Genomic DNA, 20,884 nt, shown 5'->3' with positions numbered 1-20,884 from the left:
TGATGATCTATGATCTGTTAGCTCATGGGTGACTAGGCAAACGTTTAAACAGGATATTGCATTATTTTGGGTGTTTTATGAACGAGCCAGTCAAGGTCACTCAGAGTTCACTGGCTTTGGTTACACTGCCCTGCCTCTCGAACTCAAGTTTTATTGAATATGCATGTTTGAGTGTTTGACATTGACAGAGTTTTGCGTGTATTGTTTGTGTCTTTCAGAGCTGGACAGGGGTCTCGAAGAGCCTCAGATCCAGGTGATCTGTAAACAAATGCTGGAGGCTCTTCAGTATCTCCACAGCATGAAGATCATCCACAGAGACCTGAAGGCTGGAAACATTCTCCTCACACTGGACGGAGACATCAGGCTAGGTTTGTATCAAAAGGAATCAGACAGATCATCTGATTTCAATCGGGTGCGGTTTAAAACTGACAACCACAGTTATGGAATTAAACAAGTTGATTTGTGCTGAGGTTTCTCTTTTGGATGAAGGCCATTTATTTGGTATTGTTTGTCTGTTCCAAAACCAGCTGGTGACACTTTTGTTTAGGGACCAATTCTCACCATTAACTAGTTGCTTATTAGCATGCCTATTATTAACATATTGGCTGTTTATTAGTACTTATAAAGCACATAATCTGCATGACCATATTCTACATCCCTAATCCTACCCAATACCTAAACTTAACAACTACCTTATAAACTATTAATAAGCAGCAAATTAGGAGTTTATTGAGGCAAAAGTCGTAGTTAATGGTCTGTTAATTGTGAGAATTGGACCTTGAAATAAAGAGTGACTGAGCAGCCTGGATGTCTTTTTTCCGCATAGGCAGCCGCTATTTTATTTTATTTTATTTTATTTTACTTTACTTTACTTTACTTTACTTTATTCTATTTTATTTTATTTTATCATTTCATTTAATTTCATTTTTTATTTTATTTTATTTTATTTTATTTTATTTTTATTTTATCATTTCATTTTATTTTATTTTATTTTTTTATTTTATCATTTTATTTTATTTTAATTTATCAGTTTTCATTTTATTTTATTTTATTTTATTTTATTATTTTATTTTATTTTATTTTATTTTATTTTTAATCAATCAATTTAATTTAATTTATTTTATTATATCATTTTATTTTATTTTATTTTATTTTTATTTTATTTTATTTTATTTTATTTTATTTTATTTATGCCCACTAAGGCTGCATTTATTAGATTAAAAAAAAATGTTTTTTGCAGATATTGTCTATGTGAATCTGATCATTACTCCAATCTTCAGTGTCACATGATCTTCAGAAATCATTTTATTATGCTGATTTGCTGCTCAAGAAACCGTTGTGCTGCTTACATATTTTTGTGGAAACCATAATACTACCGATTAATAGTAGTCCGTACCATTCATATAATACTTTTATTCAGCAAGGACATATTAAAATGATCAGGTGAGTGGCTGTGATGCCTTAAAATGCTTTCTATTTAGGCAGCTCACTGTGTTTTGTAAAAGTGCAACATATCTCTTACTATTCTTTTGAGCTCTCTCACACCGTTAGTATATATTTCATTACACTTCCCTACTCCAGTCTCACTGGATTTAGTGATTGAATGAGAGAATTATTCCCTCTGAATGCTGCTTAACGTGTAACTGAATGTGGCTTCATTGTATGTTGGTTAATGTTACCTCAGAATGTCAGGCCAAGAGATACTAGAGTTTCAGGCCTTTACTGCTTCCTGTGAGAGAAACTTTAAACACGCTCATGTGCTTCAGATGCTGCTCCTCCGAACATCAGCTCCACGGATGACTGAGGAGACACATAAATATATATCCAAACCCTGCATTTGATAGACAGAACAATAATGCATGTTTTTCTCAACCCTCACTGGAAAAATCAGCTTCAAAATGCAGTAAATCAAACATAATCTAGCAATGAATAGTCAAAACCACTAATGATGTAAATAATTTTTACCACTCTATTATTGAATAAACCATTAAAAAATCCTCCAAAAAAAGTACCCACAAAAACATACTAATAACAATAATAAATAATAATAGAATTTTTTTCTAATAATCAGCATATTATTATGATTTCTGAAGATCATGTGACACTGAAGACTGGAGTAATGATGCTGAAAATACAGCTGCGCATCACAGAAATAAATTACAGTTTAACAGATATTCACAGCTATTTTAAACTGTAATAATATTTAACAATATTACAGCTTTTACTGTATTTTAAATAAAAAAATGCAGCCTTGATGAGCAGAAGAGACTTCTTTCAAACACATTTAAAAATACCAATTTTTTAAATGTTAGTGTTACTTTTATATTATATATTTAAATCTTCATGTAGTTATTTGCTTCTTTTCACAAAAAAACATGGAAAACCCTTCAAAAAACACAAAATACTATCCAAAAACCAAAATCTTTAATAGCTACAAAACATTGGAAACACCGTAAAAATCACTGAACCCATATCATAATCACTGCAGGCAGAAAGGTAATTAATCCTTATTAATATTTACAGCAGTCTGTTAATATTTACTGACCGCAAACAGGTTCTTCATGCAAGTCACTAGATAAAATACCATGATAATTAAAACAATATTTTACCTAAAAAAATAAATAAATTAATTAACATTTTATGGTTTACTTAAAATTAAAATTATTTTAAGTAAAATATGATTATATAATTATGTAAAGCATAATAATTGCAGGTTTATTACATAATAATTTCATATATAAGAACAAATAGACTTTTAAGTAAGATATTAGGGATGCACAGAATTGAATTTTACACCAAAGCACCGCAACCAAAATTAAAGCTTTAATTTCACAGAAAATTGAATACGAACATATTGTTTATTTAAAAAACAATTAATTAATCAAATTTATTTAATAATCAACACTCAAATAATCAAGACTAAATTTAAGTGTTTATAAACAGTTTAATTGTGCACAAGGGAATTTTTAATTATATAATTAAGTTTGTACTGTAGTGGCTGTAAAAAACAAAAAAAACAAACTGGTTTTCGTGACAGATTTATTCAAACACACGCTCAACCCTCCAAAACTGTTTCAGTTGCTGAAAGTTCAGTACGTAACTACAACATATAATAGTATATTATCATGCAATTTCAATGAAGCTAATAGAAAGGGACAGGCTTGTCGTATCCCACAGGAGTAAAGCAATCATTAACTAGAGTTCAGTTTAATATGAAATATATTTCCTACCTTTGTGCTTCCTCTAGATACTCCCAGGAGCCGGCTGACGTTAGAGCCTCTTTATCTGACTCCTAAACTAACGTTATCGCTTGGAAGATTACTTGTAGTACTGATTACAAGTTACATAATGAAAATTGTAGTTAGTAATATAATCTGGATTGCACATATTAGATAATGTAGCCTGACTACTTTCACATTACTTTTGACCGGACTGGTTTATCACATCGACTTGAATGGGATTATTGTGTACTATATGGGAAAACATAACAAAAAAAACAAAGAGAAAGAAATATCATTAATTATCATGATAATTATCATTAAATATCATGAAAAGCATTAAATATTGAGGATAGCTGGAAATGGTCCCTCCCATACAGTATATAATTAAAGAAATCTTAAAAACTTGTCAGTGTGACAACTATAACCAATATAAAACAAACAATAAACAAACAATACATATATTTAGTTATTTACAAACAATCCATAAATAAAAAAAAAACTAAAAAAATTGGGGGGGCAGATAAAAAAGAAAAAAAAATTTTTTTTTTGTGCTTAGTTGTTTACAATCCTTCCCAGATTTTAAAAATCAGTAATAATCTGCGATAGGAGCCACTCTCCTTTTTTTATGTATTGCGCATTAGATCTCGCCCTACGGGCAATAATACGTGTGCCCTGGAACTCTCAACTGATTGTTCACCCTTTGGAACGTCAAACTAATCCTTCCCTCTGAGGAATCTAGCCCTCTGATTCTGTCTTCATTTATCTATCTTTTTCTTCTTGAGCATTCATATAAAGCCGTTTATCTATTAACAACTGTCTGGGCTAAGGGATCTTAATGAGAAATGTGCATGTTTTATTTTCGGATCAGATATGGGGAATGTTTAAACTGTCCTTCTAAAAACCCTAACCACCAAATGATTCATTGGAAATTGCTGCAATAGGGTTTACTTGACTCCAATGAAACGGTTTCATATGAATCTGTCCTTCTTCTCCTAAGTGCAATCTCTGTTTCACAAGGACTTTTAGGCACATTTTTGCATTTTTTTGGGAGTGCCCCTCTCTCTCTCCTTTCTGGTCTCAGCTCTCACAGGACCTTTCTTATTTGTTGGGTACTGGAGATTTTGTTTGACTCCACGCCATTTTTTCATGAATGACTTTTGGGACCTTACCTTCCCCCCAACAAAAAATATTTACTACTGTTGTATATCTATATAAAATCTATATAAAACTCAACTTCTCGTATACATGGGTCTAATGTGAAAACTGTTAATTTATGGCATTCATCTTTTAATGTTGTGTCATCTTTTCTGCTAAAATCTTTGTAAATAATATTTTATTGTATTTTATGTATTAATATTATTTAATTTTTATTTTTATTATATTATTATTTATTTTACTTTGTATTATTTATTATTTTTCTTCTCTACTCTTAAGCATGCAGATGTTCTAAATTTGCACAGTTGCTTTTTGCTTGATACTACTGTTCACACAACAAAACACAAAAAAAAATTCAATAAAAAAAAAATAAAAAAAAAAACATGCAGATATGTTGCTAAAAAATTTAAAACTCAGGGGGACTTCAACTAAATATTTTAGATTAAAGGGGTTCGGCTCGCAAAAAAAAAATAAAAAAAAAATATTGGAAATCCCTACATTACACGAATAAACATTAAAAAAACATGCAAACTTGACACTACTTGGCCAAAATCTTCCAGGTTTTAAATATTTTTGTCCAGACCTTTAATATTGGTAATATAATATAATTTAATATAATAAAATAAATAAATATATATATATATATATATATGTATATATATATATATATATATATGTATATATATATGTATATGTGTGTATATTTGATTAGTAATATGCATTGATAAGAACTTCATTTGGACAAATTCAAAGGAGATTTTCTCAATATTTAGATTTTTTTTGCAACCTCAGATTCCAGATTTTCAAATAGTTGTATCTCGGCCAAATATTGTTCTATCCTAACAAACCATACATCAAAGGAAAGATTATTTATTCAATTTCGAAAAAGTGACACTTAAGACTGGTTTTGTGGTCCAGGGTCACAAATAATAGTAACGAGAGTTATGTAATCAGATTACTTTTTCCAAGTAACTAGTAAAGTAACACATTAGTTACTTTTTCAGATAAGTAACGCCAGTTACTCTGTTTCTCATGTACTGACTGACAGCTCTCCTATAATAATATAACATATAATTAGTTACTTTTTTAAAAAAGTCATGCAATATTGTAATGCATTACTTTTAAAAGTAACTTTCCCCAACAATTCCCTCATGTATACAAGTAGTAGGTTTATTAGGAAACTGAACAGAACTGGGGTGAATAAATGAGATATAAATAATTTACTACCATTTTGTGAATAATATGTAATCATGTAATCCATAAAAAGTAACTGTAATCTGATTACAAACATTAGCACTGCTTTTCTGTCTTTTAATACTTGTTTCCTCACTGCGAGTGTATTTGAGGCCTTTGGTTTTGGATCGTTCCTGATGTCTCCTGTATGTTCAGGATGGCTCCAGAGGTGGTGATGTGTGAGACCATGAAGGACGCTCCGTACGACTACAAAGCCGACATCTGGTCTCTGGGCATCACGCTGATCGAGCTGGCTCAGATAGAGCCGCCCCACCACGAGCTGAACCCCATGAGGGTCCTGCTAAAAATCGCCAAGTCTGAGCCTCCCACCCTGGAGAAGCCTGCCAAGTGGTGAGCCACAAAGATTTTAGTGACTTACATCATCACTGTAAGACTCCTTCCAAAGATGGGCTGTTCTCGGAGCATAACTGGGGCTTTTTTCTTAGAGTTATAGCTTTTAACATGTCTGGAATATGACTGTCGAGTGTTTTTTTTTTATCACTATTGCACAATAAGAGATTGTATCCCCCTCTCGGGCGAGTGTTTAATGGTTTTGTATATTTTAGGTCGATGGAATTTAAGGATTTCCTGAAAAAAGCTTTGGACAGAAACCCTGAGACGAGGCCGACGGCTGCTCAGCTTCTAGACGTAAGGCATTTCACTCACACACTTGTCATGTGGATTATAGCACATAACAGCAGTCCTTTTAAAAAAAAAAAACACACAAAAAAAAAAGCCTCCTCAAAAAACCAAAAAACCTCACAAAAACTCCCCCTGCCCCTCTATAAAAAGAATAACAACAACAATTTGCATTCTTCCTTTGGGATATTTCTCCACCTCCACCCTTCCGCTGAGCAAAATAAAACGAAAAAGATCATATGAAAACAGCCCAGAATAGTCCTGAACTGGCTTCAGAACGTGCCGGAAGTTTTATTAGAAACAGCAACACGATAGTTTACATCAAATCATAAGAACAATGATCTGACCAAAGATAACGTAAGTGATATGAGCGATTCAAATCACAACCCACAGATCCTCAAGCCACTTTTCCTTCAGTGGATAATTTACTCTTTGTAGCTTTTACTTTTATTAGTAGTTTTTCCCCTGTATTAATTACAAGTATATTATTAAATGTTACACAGTGGTTCAGAGACGAAAAGGGGTTTTCATGCAAAACAATACATTTAATTTTTTTTTTTTTTTTTTGTAAATATTTATTTTTTTAACCATGATTCACAGAAGACAGCCACTAAAATGTCATTCAGTATAAAAATCATGCATCATTAAAAGACTCTATTTTGGAATCACAGCGAAGCCCTAAAATCTAATTAATTGTCATTTTAAATCTTTACCAGTCTTTGCCTTCAAACCACTAGATTTTACCTGTTTTTAATCTTTGAAAATATAATAAAATTTAGTATGATTACTTTCTCCTTATATATTTCAATAACTACCGGTAAGAATAAGTATGTTGTTTCATTTTTGCACCCATATTTTGCCATTTTATTTTCACAAATGTTATTTGAAACATTAAAGTGTACAGTTTAATTGCATTTAATATGCTTTCTGTGTATGTAAAATTACTTTTGTAAATTTAATTTGATGTAGATATGTGTTTGAGCCATATTTATTTATTTTTACATGAATAATTTATTTGTAATTCTTACATGAACTACGAATAATTTTGTGGCTGGTAGATTTTCTCACTATTGGCATGCGTGTTAAAAGTTAATTCTGGGTGTCTGCAGAGCACAATACTGAATATAAAGGAACTTCAGCTCATTTTCTGATAGCACTCTCTCTTCTGGGTGTTTCATGTTACGTATTCATTTAACGCTCTGCTGCATACAGAGCAGCCTGGAAGACAGGTGTTTGTTGGGCTGAAGGTGACTCTGATATGCAGCACACACATTTCTGTGGAGAGTTGTGTGCTAAGTTCATATATCTCCGTTATATCCTGAGTGCCAAACATTTACTGCAAAGTCAGAGTCTTTATAGGCCGGTCTGGGGTTAAACTGATCATCAAAAAGTAAATTGGAGGTCGAGAGACCTTAACATACCTGAAACAGCATCACATGCATTTAAAGGCATAATATGGATGTTCCATGAAGGCAACTTTTATACAAAGTCAGTGTTGGCAACATTGGTTATTTTCTGCAAACTATGAATTGGGAAGCAATTAATGATGCATGTTGTGTGAACTGGGGTGCACTGGCTGTAGTTTCCTCACTGGCTGTAGTTGCAGTAATTGATATTGCTGGCTGTATGTTTTTAACGCTTGACTCGCCCTCACAAACGCTCAGCAGCTGGGACGCTTCAATTAAACAAGGTGCAACTCAGCTGAATAATAGATGAGAGCAGCGTTTCTCTCCATTACACTGCTGCTTTCACAGTTCAGTTAAAGTCCTCAGAACCTGAGCACCACACAACCTTCATCTAACTCAGCTCTTCTCCTAATTAAACCCCAGACTCTCTCAAGAACATTTTATTTTTTTATTCTTTAATGAAATGCCAATTTTGCAGATTTCAGGTGAAACAACATGCTAACACAAGTCCTATAACAATCTGAGAGGTCAAAGATTCCCTTCTGCCCAAACCACATGACATTAATGAATATGACAATTTATTTTATTTTATTTTATTTTATTTTATTTTATTTTATTTTATTTTATTTTATTTTATTTTTTTATTTTATTTTATTTTATTTTATTTTATTTTTTTATTTTATTTTATTTTATTTTATTTTATTTTATTTTTATTTTTTTATTTTAGTTTTATTTTATTTTATTTTATTTTATTTTATTTTATTTATTTTATTTTATTTTATTTTATTTTATTTTATTTTATTTTTATTTTATTTTATTTTATTTTTTTTTTTTTATTTATTTTATTTTATTAAAATCATGTTCCACTACAGCACTGTTTCCCAAACTGGGGATTGTGAGTTGATGTAAAGATAATAATTAATTAAATCATAAAAAAAAATGACAATGATTAATCATTTATAAAATATATATATATATATATATATTAAATATATATATATATTAAATATTTAGTTTTTATTTGTTTATAGTTCTTTTTTTATTTGTCTGACCATTAACCACTATCAGAGAACCATGCAAATGTAAATTAGTTGTTAAATTATTGAAAGATTAATTTTAAATCTAAAGTAAATACTAAAAGTCAAATCATTTTTATAATTATTTTCAAAATATCTGTAAACTAAACTGAATTAGGACCATTTCAGGTATGAATACTTGCTCTTACAATTTAATTTGATTGCATTTCTTTTCTAAACATTGCAAAGCCACATGAAATTTGAAATATGTTTACGGTTTGACTGCAACCGTAACAATTCAATAATTGACACATAATCAACACAAATGAAGTCTCCCAATTTCCATTCTCCGGCTCATGTTATGTATTGTGCATGCTGCTTAAGGTGGCATGTTATTGTTATGCACAATGAATAACTGTTTTTTTTTTCAGCTTGTACTGCTATGAATAATCTTTGATCACGTGTGCCATGTTTCAGCATCCTTTCGTCAGTTCGGTGAAGACCAACCGTCCGCTGAGAGAGCTGGTGGCCGAGGCCAAAGCTGAGGTGATGGAGGAGATCGAGGACAATCATGAAGAAGCAGAAGACGAGGACCCTGCTGACCTTTCACCTGCACAGGTCTGACATTTCTCACTCATCACCCGCCTGTGTCTCTGTATCACACATCTCTCAGTATATGCATGGATCATGCTCATGGAAAAGTGCTTTGGGCATAAAGAGAGACATATTCGTTTAGTGCTTTGACAACTGTAATTGTTATTGGAGGGTGTATCTGTGAAAGACAAAAGCAGCGCAAACATGCTGAGAACTCAATGAATTATTCAGATATGTGCTCAGTTTGGTTATGTAACTCTTACAATTGCTATGATGTATGTACAGTAAGCACATTGTTTGTATGCATTAAATATCTGGATGATCATTGCCAAAATTATATGCATGCAGCAGAGCAGGGAATGCTGTGTCCCACAATGCAATGCATTGATGAAGTAATTACAGCCAGAACTCTTAAACACTTCCAATGCGGTCTCCATTCCAAGTGCTGACCGAGCTGAGCTTTGCTAAGCGTCCAAGATCAGATGAGATTGTGCATTTCCCTGGTTGTTTGGCTAATGTTTCACAGTCTGACAAAGGCCTTAAAAAAGTCTTAATTCACTCTTCCCATTAGGCCTTAAAAAGGTCTTAAATCGCTGTGAAAAGTCCTCAATTTTTAGTCATGGCAATAAATGTTGCATGCACTGCAAAAAATGAATATCTTGCTCAATATTTTTTTTTTCTTGGTTTAGTAATACATATATCTAAACATGCTAACCTCAAGATACTTGGGATGCAGAATGAAGATTGCACAAAGTGTTGTTGAACATTGAGTTTATGCTAAAAAAAGAACAGATCTGTCAATGGGGTTAAAAAACTAGTTTTCCCTTTGAATGAAGTTGATTTTTTTCTGAGCCTGCTGGCAGATATTTCTTCTTGTTTTAATCATAGACTCACTTCATTTTGATAATTTCTCAGAAAACGAGACTCGTGTCATTTTGCTTCTCAAGTAAATGCATCTTGATTTAAGAATCTTTAGACATTCGCACTGGAAAGCAAGACAAAAATACTGAGGAAGAGCAGCACTTTTTGAACCCATGACATTGGCGTTGCAAGCTTCGTGCTCTACTGTTGAGCTACAGGAAGGTAGTGTTTGAGACCAGAGCTGTTTAAATCTAAAGCTATTTTTTTTTTGTATAATAAATAATAGTGATCTGTAATAAGTTGTATATTTAAAACTTTAAAGTGTTGCTATACAACTCATTGTATACTCACTAGACATTTTTTTTGTTAAGAGAGCATATTGACGTACTATGTTCCCTTCAGTCTGTTCCTTAAATTGCTTTGTTCTTAAAAAGGTCTAAAATCTGAAATGTACCTTCTTAAAACCTATAGACACGTCCAGCAGGGTTGCCAGGTGTGCAAAACAAAACCAGCCCAGTCACTATTCAAAACTAGCATAATTGTGTTTTTTCCGGGGGGTGATCACTTTAATCCACAAACTAAAAAACAACCTGCGACAACAGTGTAAAAGTAGCCCAATTCTGCTGTAAAACAAAGGACTTGGCAACCCTTCCCTCTAGTTTCCCATTAAAAATGCACTGGCGCCCTACACCTCGAAGTAGCCTTCAAAGCACAATATTGTTGATGCGTCTCTTCCGATTATGTAATCTGACTGTAACAGAAACTGTGCCCCCACCCAACTTTCACATCCATTTAAAAATATATTCTAGGTCGTTCACAGTAAATGTGTTGACATGGCACAATGCTCCAAGTGCTCCAAAATAACCCTTAATACACTTCCGCTTCTCTTCTGGCCTTCATCTAAAAATAAAACAAAAGACATGCCGTCCAAATTTCTTTAGAGTTAAAGCACAGGACAATAGGCCTTCAGCTGTGCATGAGTTTACTGTGGGTACGTGGCCTGCCGTCAACTTTAGTCTCTTTATTAACAGCACTACATCATCTCTATGTGTTTTCTCAGTCAGTTTTAGTACTGGGGCAACCATTGCATTGTTGATTTACTCTGACAAACCATAGTAAACCTGTGAAGTTTGTCCTCCAAGTGTGACAGATGCAATACTTCACAGTGGGACTGACAGAAGAAGGAAAGAATATAATTGTTTTATACATCCCATAAGCCACTTTCTGTCTGTGTTCTTTCTAGGCCCCCATCACAGACCCGTCAGAAACCAGCGAGACCAGTTTAAATGGGGACCATCGCCACAATGGAGCTCCAATGGAGCTCGAGGAGGAGCCCGGGACTCCTGTGTCCACCGAAACTCCTTTGAAAGAGCAGGAGGACGATCTCAGCGGCAAGTTGCCAGAGGAGGATCACGACAAACCTGAGAGCGAGGCATCAGGCAAGACCTCCAGCACTGACTCCGGCATCGAGGATGGAAAGAGTACACCCACCTCCGAGGAGGACGCCAAGGTGGTCGAGAGCTCAGAACCAGAGCTACCTTTGCTGAGAACACCAGAACCTTCAGAGTCATCCGAATCTTCCACCGAGCAACCCTCAGAGAAACCAGAGGAACCGGAAGAACCGGAGGAACTGGAAGATGCTCACAGTGCAAGGGAGATGCCTAGCCAGCAACCGCATGCCATGCTGAACCAAACCGAGTCCAAGGAGCCGACCAATCGCATGTCTGTGATGAGCGACAGGTCCTCTTTGGCTGGTGAGGATGTGGAAAGTTTGCTGCCTCACGCCAACGGCAGGTTATCAAAACGATACTCCGATGTGACGAGTGAGAACATGGACATCAGCCTGAACCTGTCCGGTGATATGTCCGTCAACAAAGACTTGGGCACCATCTCTTTACGGGTGAGTCTGTGTTTGAGTCATGTTTTCGTATAAATTGGACGTGTTTGCTAAACTCCTCTCCAGTAAGTTCTGATGTAAAAGGCTCCGGACACACTACATGATTTAGCCTTGATTTTCTGGAGGTTAATGGAGATTGCAGACAAAAGCCCAACATTTGTTCTCGCTCACATGAGAAATTTATCACAGTGCTTGAATTAGTTGATTCTTTTCAATGAACCTGTTAAATCGGGTCACAAATTTCACTAAACGATTCATTTCTGTATAGCTTGTTTGCAATTGCGTGATTCTGATGACGCGGACAGGAAGTGTAAAGCAGAATGGAAGAGATAGAGGAAAGTCCATACTGTACTGGTTTAGACACTATTACCAGAGAAAGATGTAAACAGAAAATCACAACATATGTTGAACGTGATCCTTATGTTATGAAGACAAGCGATTTTTCAACTAAATTGAAATGTGGTGGATATAGGCTAAGCAACTAACACTGATTGCAAACAAGATATTTCGAAAGTGATTCCCACATTTGTATGAAATGATTTATATACAGGCTATGTGGCCACTGGTCCTGTTAGCAGCACATAAAACAATACTTTTATTCAAATTCTGAATTGATTACAGCCTAGAAAGCGAACAAATAGTGCTTCCATATAATCACTGAAAAGCTGTCACTCACTTCAATTTATCGCAATCTCACAATGTTCTGTTATAATCAATGAAGCTCTCCAAACTGCACATACTGTATGATATCTCATTTATATCGTGTCTATGTGTGGCGTTTGGCATTGAGTGAATTCTGTCTGAATGCATGAGAATTGGTGGCCCTGTATCTATTTCTTTATTTCTTTATTAATATCTCAATATATTATTATATCTTATATTAACCATTGGCACATGAGCATTATCCGACTCTGCTCCTCTTGACCCTAGACACAGGTTTATAAGCCACTTTTTCCTGCATTTTTCAGCCAATTTCTTGCCTTTTCCCCCCTTATGAACAACACATTTTCCTACACGATAAAAGCTCCTTGTGGTTTCTCAGTTTGACCGATTTGAGCATCCGTAAACAACGCAAAACATGCATTTTGAATACATAACATTTTGAGACTAGAGACTCGCTCTGATTGGATCGTTCTAAAAATATAATTAATAGACTAGAGACTCGCTCTGATTGGATCGTTCGAATCGGTGAGTTGTTGACTAGAGACTGGTCAGAGCAAGTATATTTATATTAATTTAAAATATTATTAATATTCCATGAATATTGCATTAAATATATTACACAAGTAAAGAAATATAATTATAGTAATTATTAATATGTCACATTTTGAATTTGTCTAGGCTTTTTTTATTTGTAATTTTTTGTCCTTCATAGAGTTTTTTTTGTATTTAGTTTTTTTTAAGAAACCATATAATTAGAAAACAGTTATTTTTACCATCGTAAGAGACATCCATCCTATATGTGTGTGTGTGTGTGTGTGTATATATATATATATTATTATTATTATTATTATTTTATTACACCTCTATCTGCATCCCTACTTAACTCAATGCTATACTGTTAAAGGGATAGTTATAAGATTTTTTGAAGATTGTCAGTAACCAAACAGTTGCTGGTAGCAACTGACTTCCACAGTATTTTTTTCATACTATAAAAAGTCAATATCTACCAACAATTGTTAACCAGGAACTCCAACCTTCCCAAACAATCTTCTTTTATGTTCAGCTGAAGAAAGAAACTCACACAGATTTAGACTAACTTGAGGGTGAGTAAATGATTTTGGGGTCTAGTATACCTTTAAATATGCATTTCCCAGAGTATATTAGTAACTGCACTTATGAAATGATTGTTAGTGCATAAAACCTCAACTCCCCTTCTGGTGCAACCAAATTGGGTGCTGGATCTGTAAACATGGATCCCTGCATAGAACATCAATGACAAACCTGGTTTTAAACACTACTGCTTTTACTAATACTCTGACTTGCGCTCTCTTTCGCTATGTGCTCGTCTGTTTACCGTCTCAGTGCCAGCTGTGCAGCAGAACAGAGCCCTGCTTATGAGAGCCGGTGGAAGGTTCTGGAGCAGGGTGTTTCTCTAAGCAGTACAGTGAAGGTACAGAGCTCAAACAGGGTGTGGACGCTGTCAAACAGAGCCGAGTCTGTCTGCAGACATCAGCAGAAACCATCCTTACCGCACCCGCTTCAACTCTGTGCTGAGAGACAGATTTTTCCATATATTCAGACAAACCAGAAATGTGCTGAACTTTGCTTAACATTGTCAGTAAAATTATTAAAATGCCCGTTATTGTTGCTATTGTTGGGGGTGTAATGCATTACAAATAACGAGAGTTACGTAATCAGATTACTTTTTCCAAGTAACTAGTAAAGTTAAACATCACTTTTTAATTTACGGGAAAATATCTGAGTTACTTTTTCAAATAAGTAACGCCAGTTACATTGTTTTCCCATGTATTGACTGACAGCCGTCCTGTCCTCATAATGAGAGAATCAGGAGTGACTTCAGAAGCGTTGTGTGCGCTGTGTGAACACGATCTTACTGTAGTTACAGAATAAATGTGAACGTGGTATTACTCATCTCACTCACACAAAAACTAAATCAGTATACCACAATATGATCAAAAACTGTGAAATGCAAACTCAGAATATGACGCAAACCTGCAATAACTAAATAAAATAAATAACACAAATATCCTTTATGTATTTAATCCCATTTTATTAACCAGTGTCTTTGCTGCTGACCTTCAATGATCCGATTCAACCATACTACGCAAAAATGACTTCAGATAATCATGGCATTTGTGTTTAATTTTTTAATTGCTGAAGAGTGTTGAACTTTCTTCTCCTGTGTCCTATTCTTCATGTAATCCAGAAGGATTGATTGAGCTGCGCCCTCTACTGTACAGACATGAATTCACATTTACTTGCCTGACGCTTATTCAATGCACTTTTGGTGTTAAAGAGCCTTTACATTTGCCAAAAATATATTTTTTTTAATTAAAAACAAACAAGCAATCCCAGCCCATGTAAGGAAAAGTAACGCAGAAAGTAGTCTCCGGCTCAGACGTCACACACACGGACCGTTGGCTAAACGTCTGATGCATATGGAACATAAAAGTGGAAACACTTCTGGAGTGTCAAAGTCATCATCAGATTGGTTGAATTCTACAGGATTTCGGCGAGACTTGTGTGTCGTGTTCTTGAACGCTCCGTCTGGAAACGAAGATGCCGTGGCGCCAAACCCCTCACGAAAGAAGAAAGCCGTCATGTTTACAACTGTGACGACGAGCGCTTATCAGGATCAACTAAATGCTGGATTTTCAAAAGAATGTGAAATATTTAAAGTTCGCAACATAGAATCTTTTAAATATGAGTTTTAAACACCGGTCTGTTATTGTGGCGACATTTCCACGCCTCGAAACGTGATGATGATCCCTTTTTTTAGGGAGTAACACAATATTGTAATGTATTACTATTAATTCTATCCCCGCCACTGACGAGTTATCTTATCATTTAGAAGACAACACTTCCCCGCCAAAGATGAGTTTTTACGGCTTTCCGTGTTTTCACTGTTATACACTCGGGGGCGCTATTACACATCTTCTGAACGAGTACAAAACCTCCCGAACAAAAACACACATGAACAGGACGAAGAAACGAGCGATCTCTCATGTAAACAGATGCATATGATAAATAATGCGATCGTCAGCAATAAACAGCATATAAATGAAAACTGCATAATGTTACGGAGTAAAGTGATGATGCAGGAGTGTTGAAAGAAGCAATTTACTGGATTTATGCTTTGATAATTATACTGAATATCTAACTTTTTTGAAAAATGCTGGCGGGGAAAGAGTTGATTCAAAAATTCTATATACTAAATATTAAAAAAAAAATTCCCCAACACACTGATTATTACGAGAATTCACTTTTAAACCTAAAAACAGTCAGTACTGTTGTGCCGAAGCAGATTGAATGATTTTGCAAGCATCTTGGAAAAGTCCTTGAAAGAGACTCACCAAGTAGCACGGCCAAGCGACAGCCCTGTAATTTACTGACAGCCCTACAATTTAAGTCATAATTTCTATTTTGTAGGTTTAACAAAGCAAAATCGTGCCAAACAAAGGAAGTGTTTCCAAGGTATCTGAAAACCTGCTTTAATTCTCAGTCAAGTCAGATTTATTAATGTAGTGCTTTCCACAACACTCTTTGTTTCAGAGCAGCTTTGCAGAAAATTGTGACGTTAAAGTTTATAGCATTTTAATATTTTCACGCCTTATAGTCCCATTTTGCAGTTAGAGCAATCAAGCAGCTGTGACTTGCCATATATTATATATTCTCACCCTAAATGAGTTTCTTGTGTGTATGCGGAGAAGCGTGGACATATTTCTATATCCAGCTTTATATAATGAGCTGGATGATAATAGTTACATTTTGTGATGATATAATCAATCAAGCATGATAAGGCTTATATATATCTCAACATATTCCAGTGCACTGCCTTCACCATAGACTTTATTGTGCTGCACTATAATCTTCAGAAACTGGTTTTGAAGCCGGAACATTACTTTAAATGAAGTCATTCATTTGTTGCATATTTCAGGCGGCTCGTCTGTGAAGCTCACGTCAGATTTTCCATCCATTCCTCCCAAACGCTCTTTGTCTCTGGTGCATTCAGCATTGTGCATCAGTCACTATGTGATGATTGTTGAGGGCACCAGAGAACAGTCTCATTTCTCACGTTTCTCCAGCATGATTCAGACACTGAACTTTCTCTTGTCCTTTAGTTCTGAAACTGTGTGATCAGAATGCTTCAGCTACAGGTTTAGCAAACACTGGTGCATGCACACTGCATCGTGTGGAAACCACACCACAGGATACAGATACAGGCATAAAAATGACAGACCAGAATCATTTGTCGACAAGTGATGATAACCAGATCCAATAAAATACGATTTTAACACTGTTTGATCAGTCAATGAAAGGACAAAGCATCCAGACTTCTTTGTAGTTTGTTTTTCTACAAATACTACAGCGATGTTTAAATATTCACAGTCTATATAATATATATTTTTTCTCTTTTTTTTGAGAGAGAGATTGCCCCTCGTGCTCTCAGTCTGCAGTACACGGTCTGCTCATGACTTCCTGTCTGAACTGGCTTTACAGGATAACAGCATCTCACTGCTTCCTGTTCACATGCTTCACACGGTGCTGCTTAGTCATTTGGTCTTTCTTTGCTCCAGTTCAACTCTTCATTATGCCTCTGGCTCTATCAATCAGTGTTATTTTAGCATGCATGCATGTGCTGTATATATATTAATATGTATATGCTAATAATAAGTTCAAAAGTTTGGGATCAGTAAGATTTTTGATGTTTTTAAAGAAGTTTCTTAATCAAAAATACAGAAAAAAATGTAATATTGTGAAATATTATTGCAATTTAAAATAACTATTTTCTGTTTTAATATACTTTAAACTGTAATTTATTTCTGTGATGTGCAGCTGTATTTTCAGCATCATTACTGCAGTCTTCAGTGTCACATGATCTTCAGAAATCATTCTAATATGATGATTTATTATCAATGATGGAAACTGTTGTGCTGCTTAATATTGTTTTTGGAAACTGTGATACTTTTTTTTTCAGGATTTTTTGATGAATAAAAAGTAAAAATTAAATAAAACATATTTTCCAAATTTAAATCTTTTTTGTTTTCTAACAATGTAAGTCTTTATTATTGCTTTTTATCAATTGAACACATCCTTGTTGAATAAAAGTATTAATTACTTAAAAAAAAAAATTACTGACCACAAACTTTTTAACAGTAGTGTATATTGTGACAAAAGATTTCTATTTTTAATAAATGCTGTTTTTTTGTTCTTTTAATTAATCAAGGAATCCTAAAAAAAAGTATCACATGTTCCAAAAAATATTAAGGAGCCATAACTGTTTGACAGTAATATGTCATGATATTTCTATTATTGTATTTTTAATCAAATAAATGCAGCCTTGATGAGCAAAAGAGACTTATTTTGAAAAAAAAACCAAACAAACAAAAAAAAACTTTAGATTTTTTTTTTTTTTAATAAGTTTTATTATTTTAGTAAACTATATGGAGACAGATTAGTCTCAAATATAATTCACGCAAAAAACACGATTCACACATGCGTAAACAATTTCACATGCATGAAACCTAATTCACGTACACACAAAAAAAATTCACGTTCGTGAAAAAAAAATATATTCACAAAAAGCAATTCACATGCGCAAAAATAAAATTATATATTCATAAAATACATTTCACAAATGCAAAACACAATTCGTAGTATACAACTGTGCACAAAAACCCTTTGAATGTTTAAAATGTAGGAGTGTCTGAATGTACAAATCGTCATTTACTACGAATCCACTCGGATTTGTGTCTGTGTGTTTTTGAGACTTTCCTGGCAGAGCTCTCTTCCCCACGTGGGTCTGTCGTACTCTTTAGCCAATCAGATGCGAGCTTACCATTCAACCAATCATATCATAAGCCACCGAGAGTGCATTCAGAAGCTCGCAGGCAATCGGGGAGACGTCAAGAGAGAAGCCCTGGCGTTACATTTTAAAATACTATACAAAATAATTAATCAGAAGACTTACTCCTGCTCACTCACGCCAAAAGAACTCCCCGCTCAAGCTCGCCGTCTCTGCAAGATTAACGATGGCAGTTTGCACGCACAGCTACTAGAAGATTTACATCTGTCAGACAGGTTGCTGACGTCATCAAGCTTAGTTTGAGTCTGCGTGTCAGAAACGGAAGTTCTAAAAATCGCTAAAAAATGGGCTTCACTTGTCTCAATTGAGTTCCAATTGGGTCGCTGTGTCCATTTCTTTTACTGTCTATTGGATTACTGATGTAAAGGCTTAATTTCCGTTCTAATTAATCCATATTGCGCAAAAGGTGCGCAGAATCGTGCTCCTTGAATGCACTCTCAGTGGCTTATTATATGATTGGTTGAATGGTAAGCTCGCATCTGATTGGCTAAAGAGTACGACAGACCCACGTTGGGAAGAGAGCTCTGCCAGGAAAGTCTCAAAAACACACACACACACAAATCCGAGTGGATTCGTAGTAAATGACGATTTGTACATTCAGACACTCCTACATTTTAAACATTCAAAGGTTTTTGTGCACAGTTGTATATCTACGAATTGAGTTTTGCATTTGTGAAATGTATTTTATGAATATATAATTTTATTTTGCGCATGTGAATTGCTTTTGTGAATATATTTTTTTTTCACGCACGTGAATTTTTTTTGTGTGTACGTGAATTAGGTTTCATGCATGTGAAATTGTTTATGCATGTGTGAATCGTGTTTTTTTGCCTTCTGATAACTGCTGTGGAAACTCTCTCCATAAACTAAATGTAATAAGAACTGCTGCTTTGACAGCTAACTCATATACATATGTTCAGGTTTTCAGTTAACATTAATTTTATTTCAATTAACAAATATTTTTAATGGTTTGCTTAATAACCCTGCTAGCAAGTCCTTCTTCTGCATTTCTCTTCTCTTCTCTTCTCTTCTCTTCTCTTCTCTTCTCTTCTCTTCTCTTCTCTTCTCTTCTCTTCTCTTCTCTTCTCTTCTCTTCTCTTCTCTTCTCTTCTCTTCTCTTCTCTTCTCTATATTTTTTTAATCCACTGTTCCCTAAAATCCTGGTACCACACCCAATGGTCTCCGTTTTCGTATTTTTTCTCACTTCCATTTCTCTCTCATTTGTTTTTCCTCCAGGACTCCAAGAAGACGCTCAAACGCACGCGTAAGTTCCTGGTGGATGGTGTGGAGCTGAGCGTCACCACCTCCAAAATCATCACCGATGATGAGAAGAAAGACGAGGAGATGAGGTTCCTCAGGCAAGTTCACGCTCTTTAATCAAGAAGAAACCTAGTAATATTTTTCCACTTGTTCTTACATCTCGGCTGAGTAAACAGACTATTTTAGGCCTCAGGTCCGAGACCTTATCCTTTCCGAATGGGACATAAATACACAAGGGAAGCTTTGTGTAGAGCCGGAGGAAGTGAGCTGCTGTTAAAGGACAAATCGAGAGATCAGATCTCCCTTAAACTGATAAATCCATCAGCTGGATTCTTGTGAAACGGCTCTTTTCTGGTGAAACACCTCAGCTGCTGGTAGTAGATTATATACAGAGTGTTTCCCACCACACACACTAACACTGTGTACGTCTGCGCCCAAAAACTACAACACTTCTGCCATCTAGTGGTGTGATAGTGAACTTACATGAGCTGTTTTATACAGCTGACCGCAGGAAAGAGCACAGCTTCATCCCAGTCTCACAAAGAACACATCCAGATCATATTTTACCCCAAAATCAAGATTTTTTTTTTAATATATATATATATACTCTCACACACTCACACTCTCACACACACACACACACACTGCCGTTGAAACATTTGGGAACAGTAATATTTCTAATGTTTTAGAAAGAAGTCTCTTCTGCTCATCAAGGTTGCATTTATTTGATCAGAAATACAGAAAAAACTAGGGATTCATGATAAATATCGCACGATATTTAATGCGCATCTCGTCAATAAAGCTGGTTCTGCCTATATGTATCGTGCATCCCAAGAAACAAATGTAATACTTTAAAAATAACGGTTTTCTATTTTAATATACTTCAAAATATACTATATTTTGTGAGTGAAAGCTGTATTTTCAGCATCATTACTCTTCATCCAGTGTCACATGATCTTCAGAAATCATTCTAATATGCTGATTTATTATCAATGTTCTGGACATTCTTTGGTTGGCGGGAGACTTCACACTTCGTTCAAAATGTTCATCTT

General features: G+C 34.7%; 1 protein-coding gene across 1 annotated transcript in view; it reads left to right on the top strand.

Moving 5' to 3' along the window:
- LOC109108064 (serine/threonine-protein kinase 10-like) overlaps positions 1-20,884 on the top strand; it is a 47,395-nt gene that overhangs the window by 18,199 nt on the left and 8,312 nt on the right. Inside the window, exons 4-9 of the mRNA XM_042711514.1 lie at positions 219-464; positions 5,723-5,960; positions 6,176-6,257; positions 9,148-9,288; positions 11,369-12,025; positions 19,809-19,930. Coding sequence (XP_042567448.1) covers positions 219-464; positions 5,723-5,960; positions 6,176-6,257; positions 9,148-9,288; positions 11,369-12,025; positions 19,809-19,930 — 1,486 coding nt within the window. The remainder of the gene's footprint in view (positions 1-218; positions 465-5,722; positions 5,961-6,175; positions 6,258-9,147; positions 9,289-11,368; positions 12,026-19,808; positions 19,931-20,884) is intronic.

Source organism: Cyprinus carpio, chromosome A21 (assembly GCF_018340385.1).
Source record: "Cyprinus carpio isolate SPL01 chromosome A21, ASM1834038v1, whole genome shotgun sequence".
NCBI lineage: Eukaryota > Metazoa > Chordata > Actinopteri > Cypriniformes > Cyprinidae > Cyprinus > Cyprinus carpio.
Note: the sequence above shows the minus strand (reverse complement) of the source record. Positions and strands in the feature narration are given on the sequence as shown.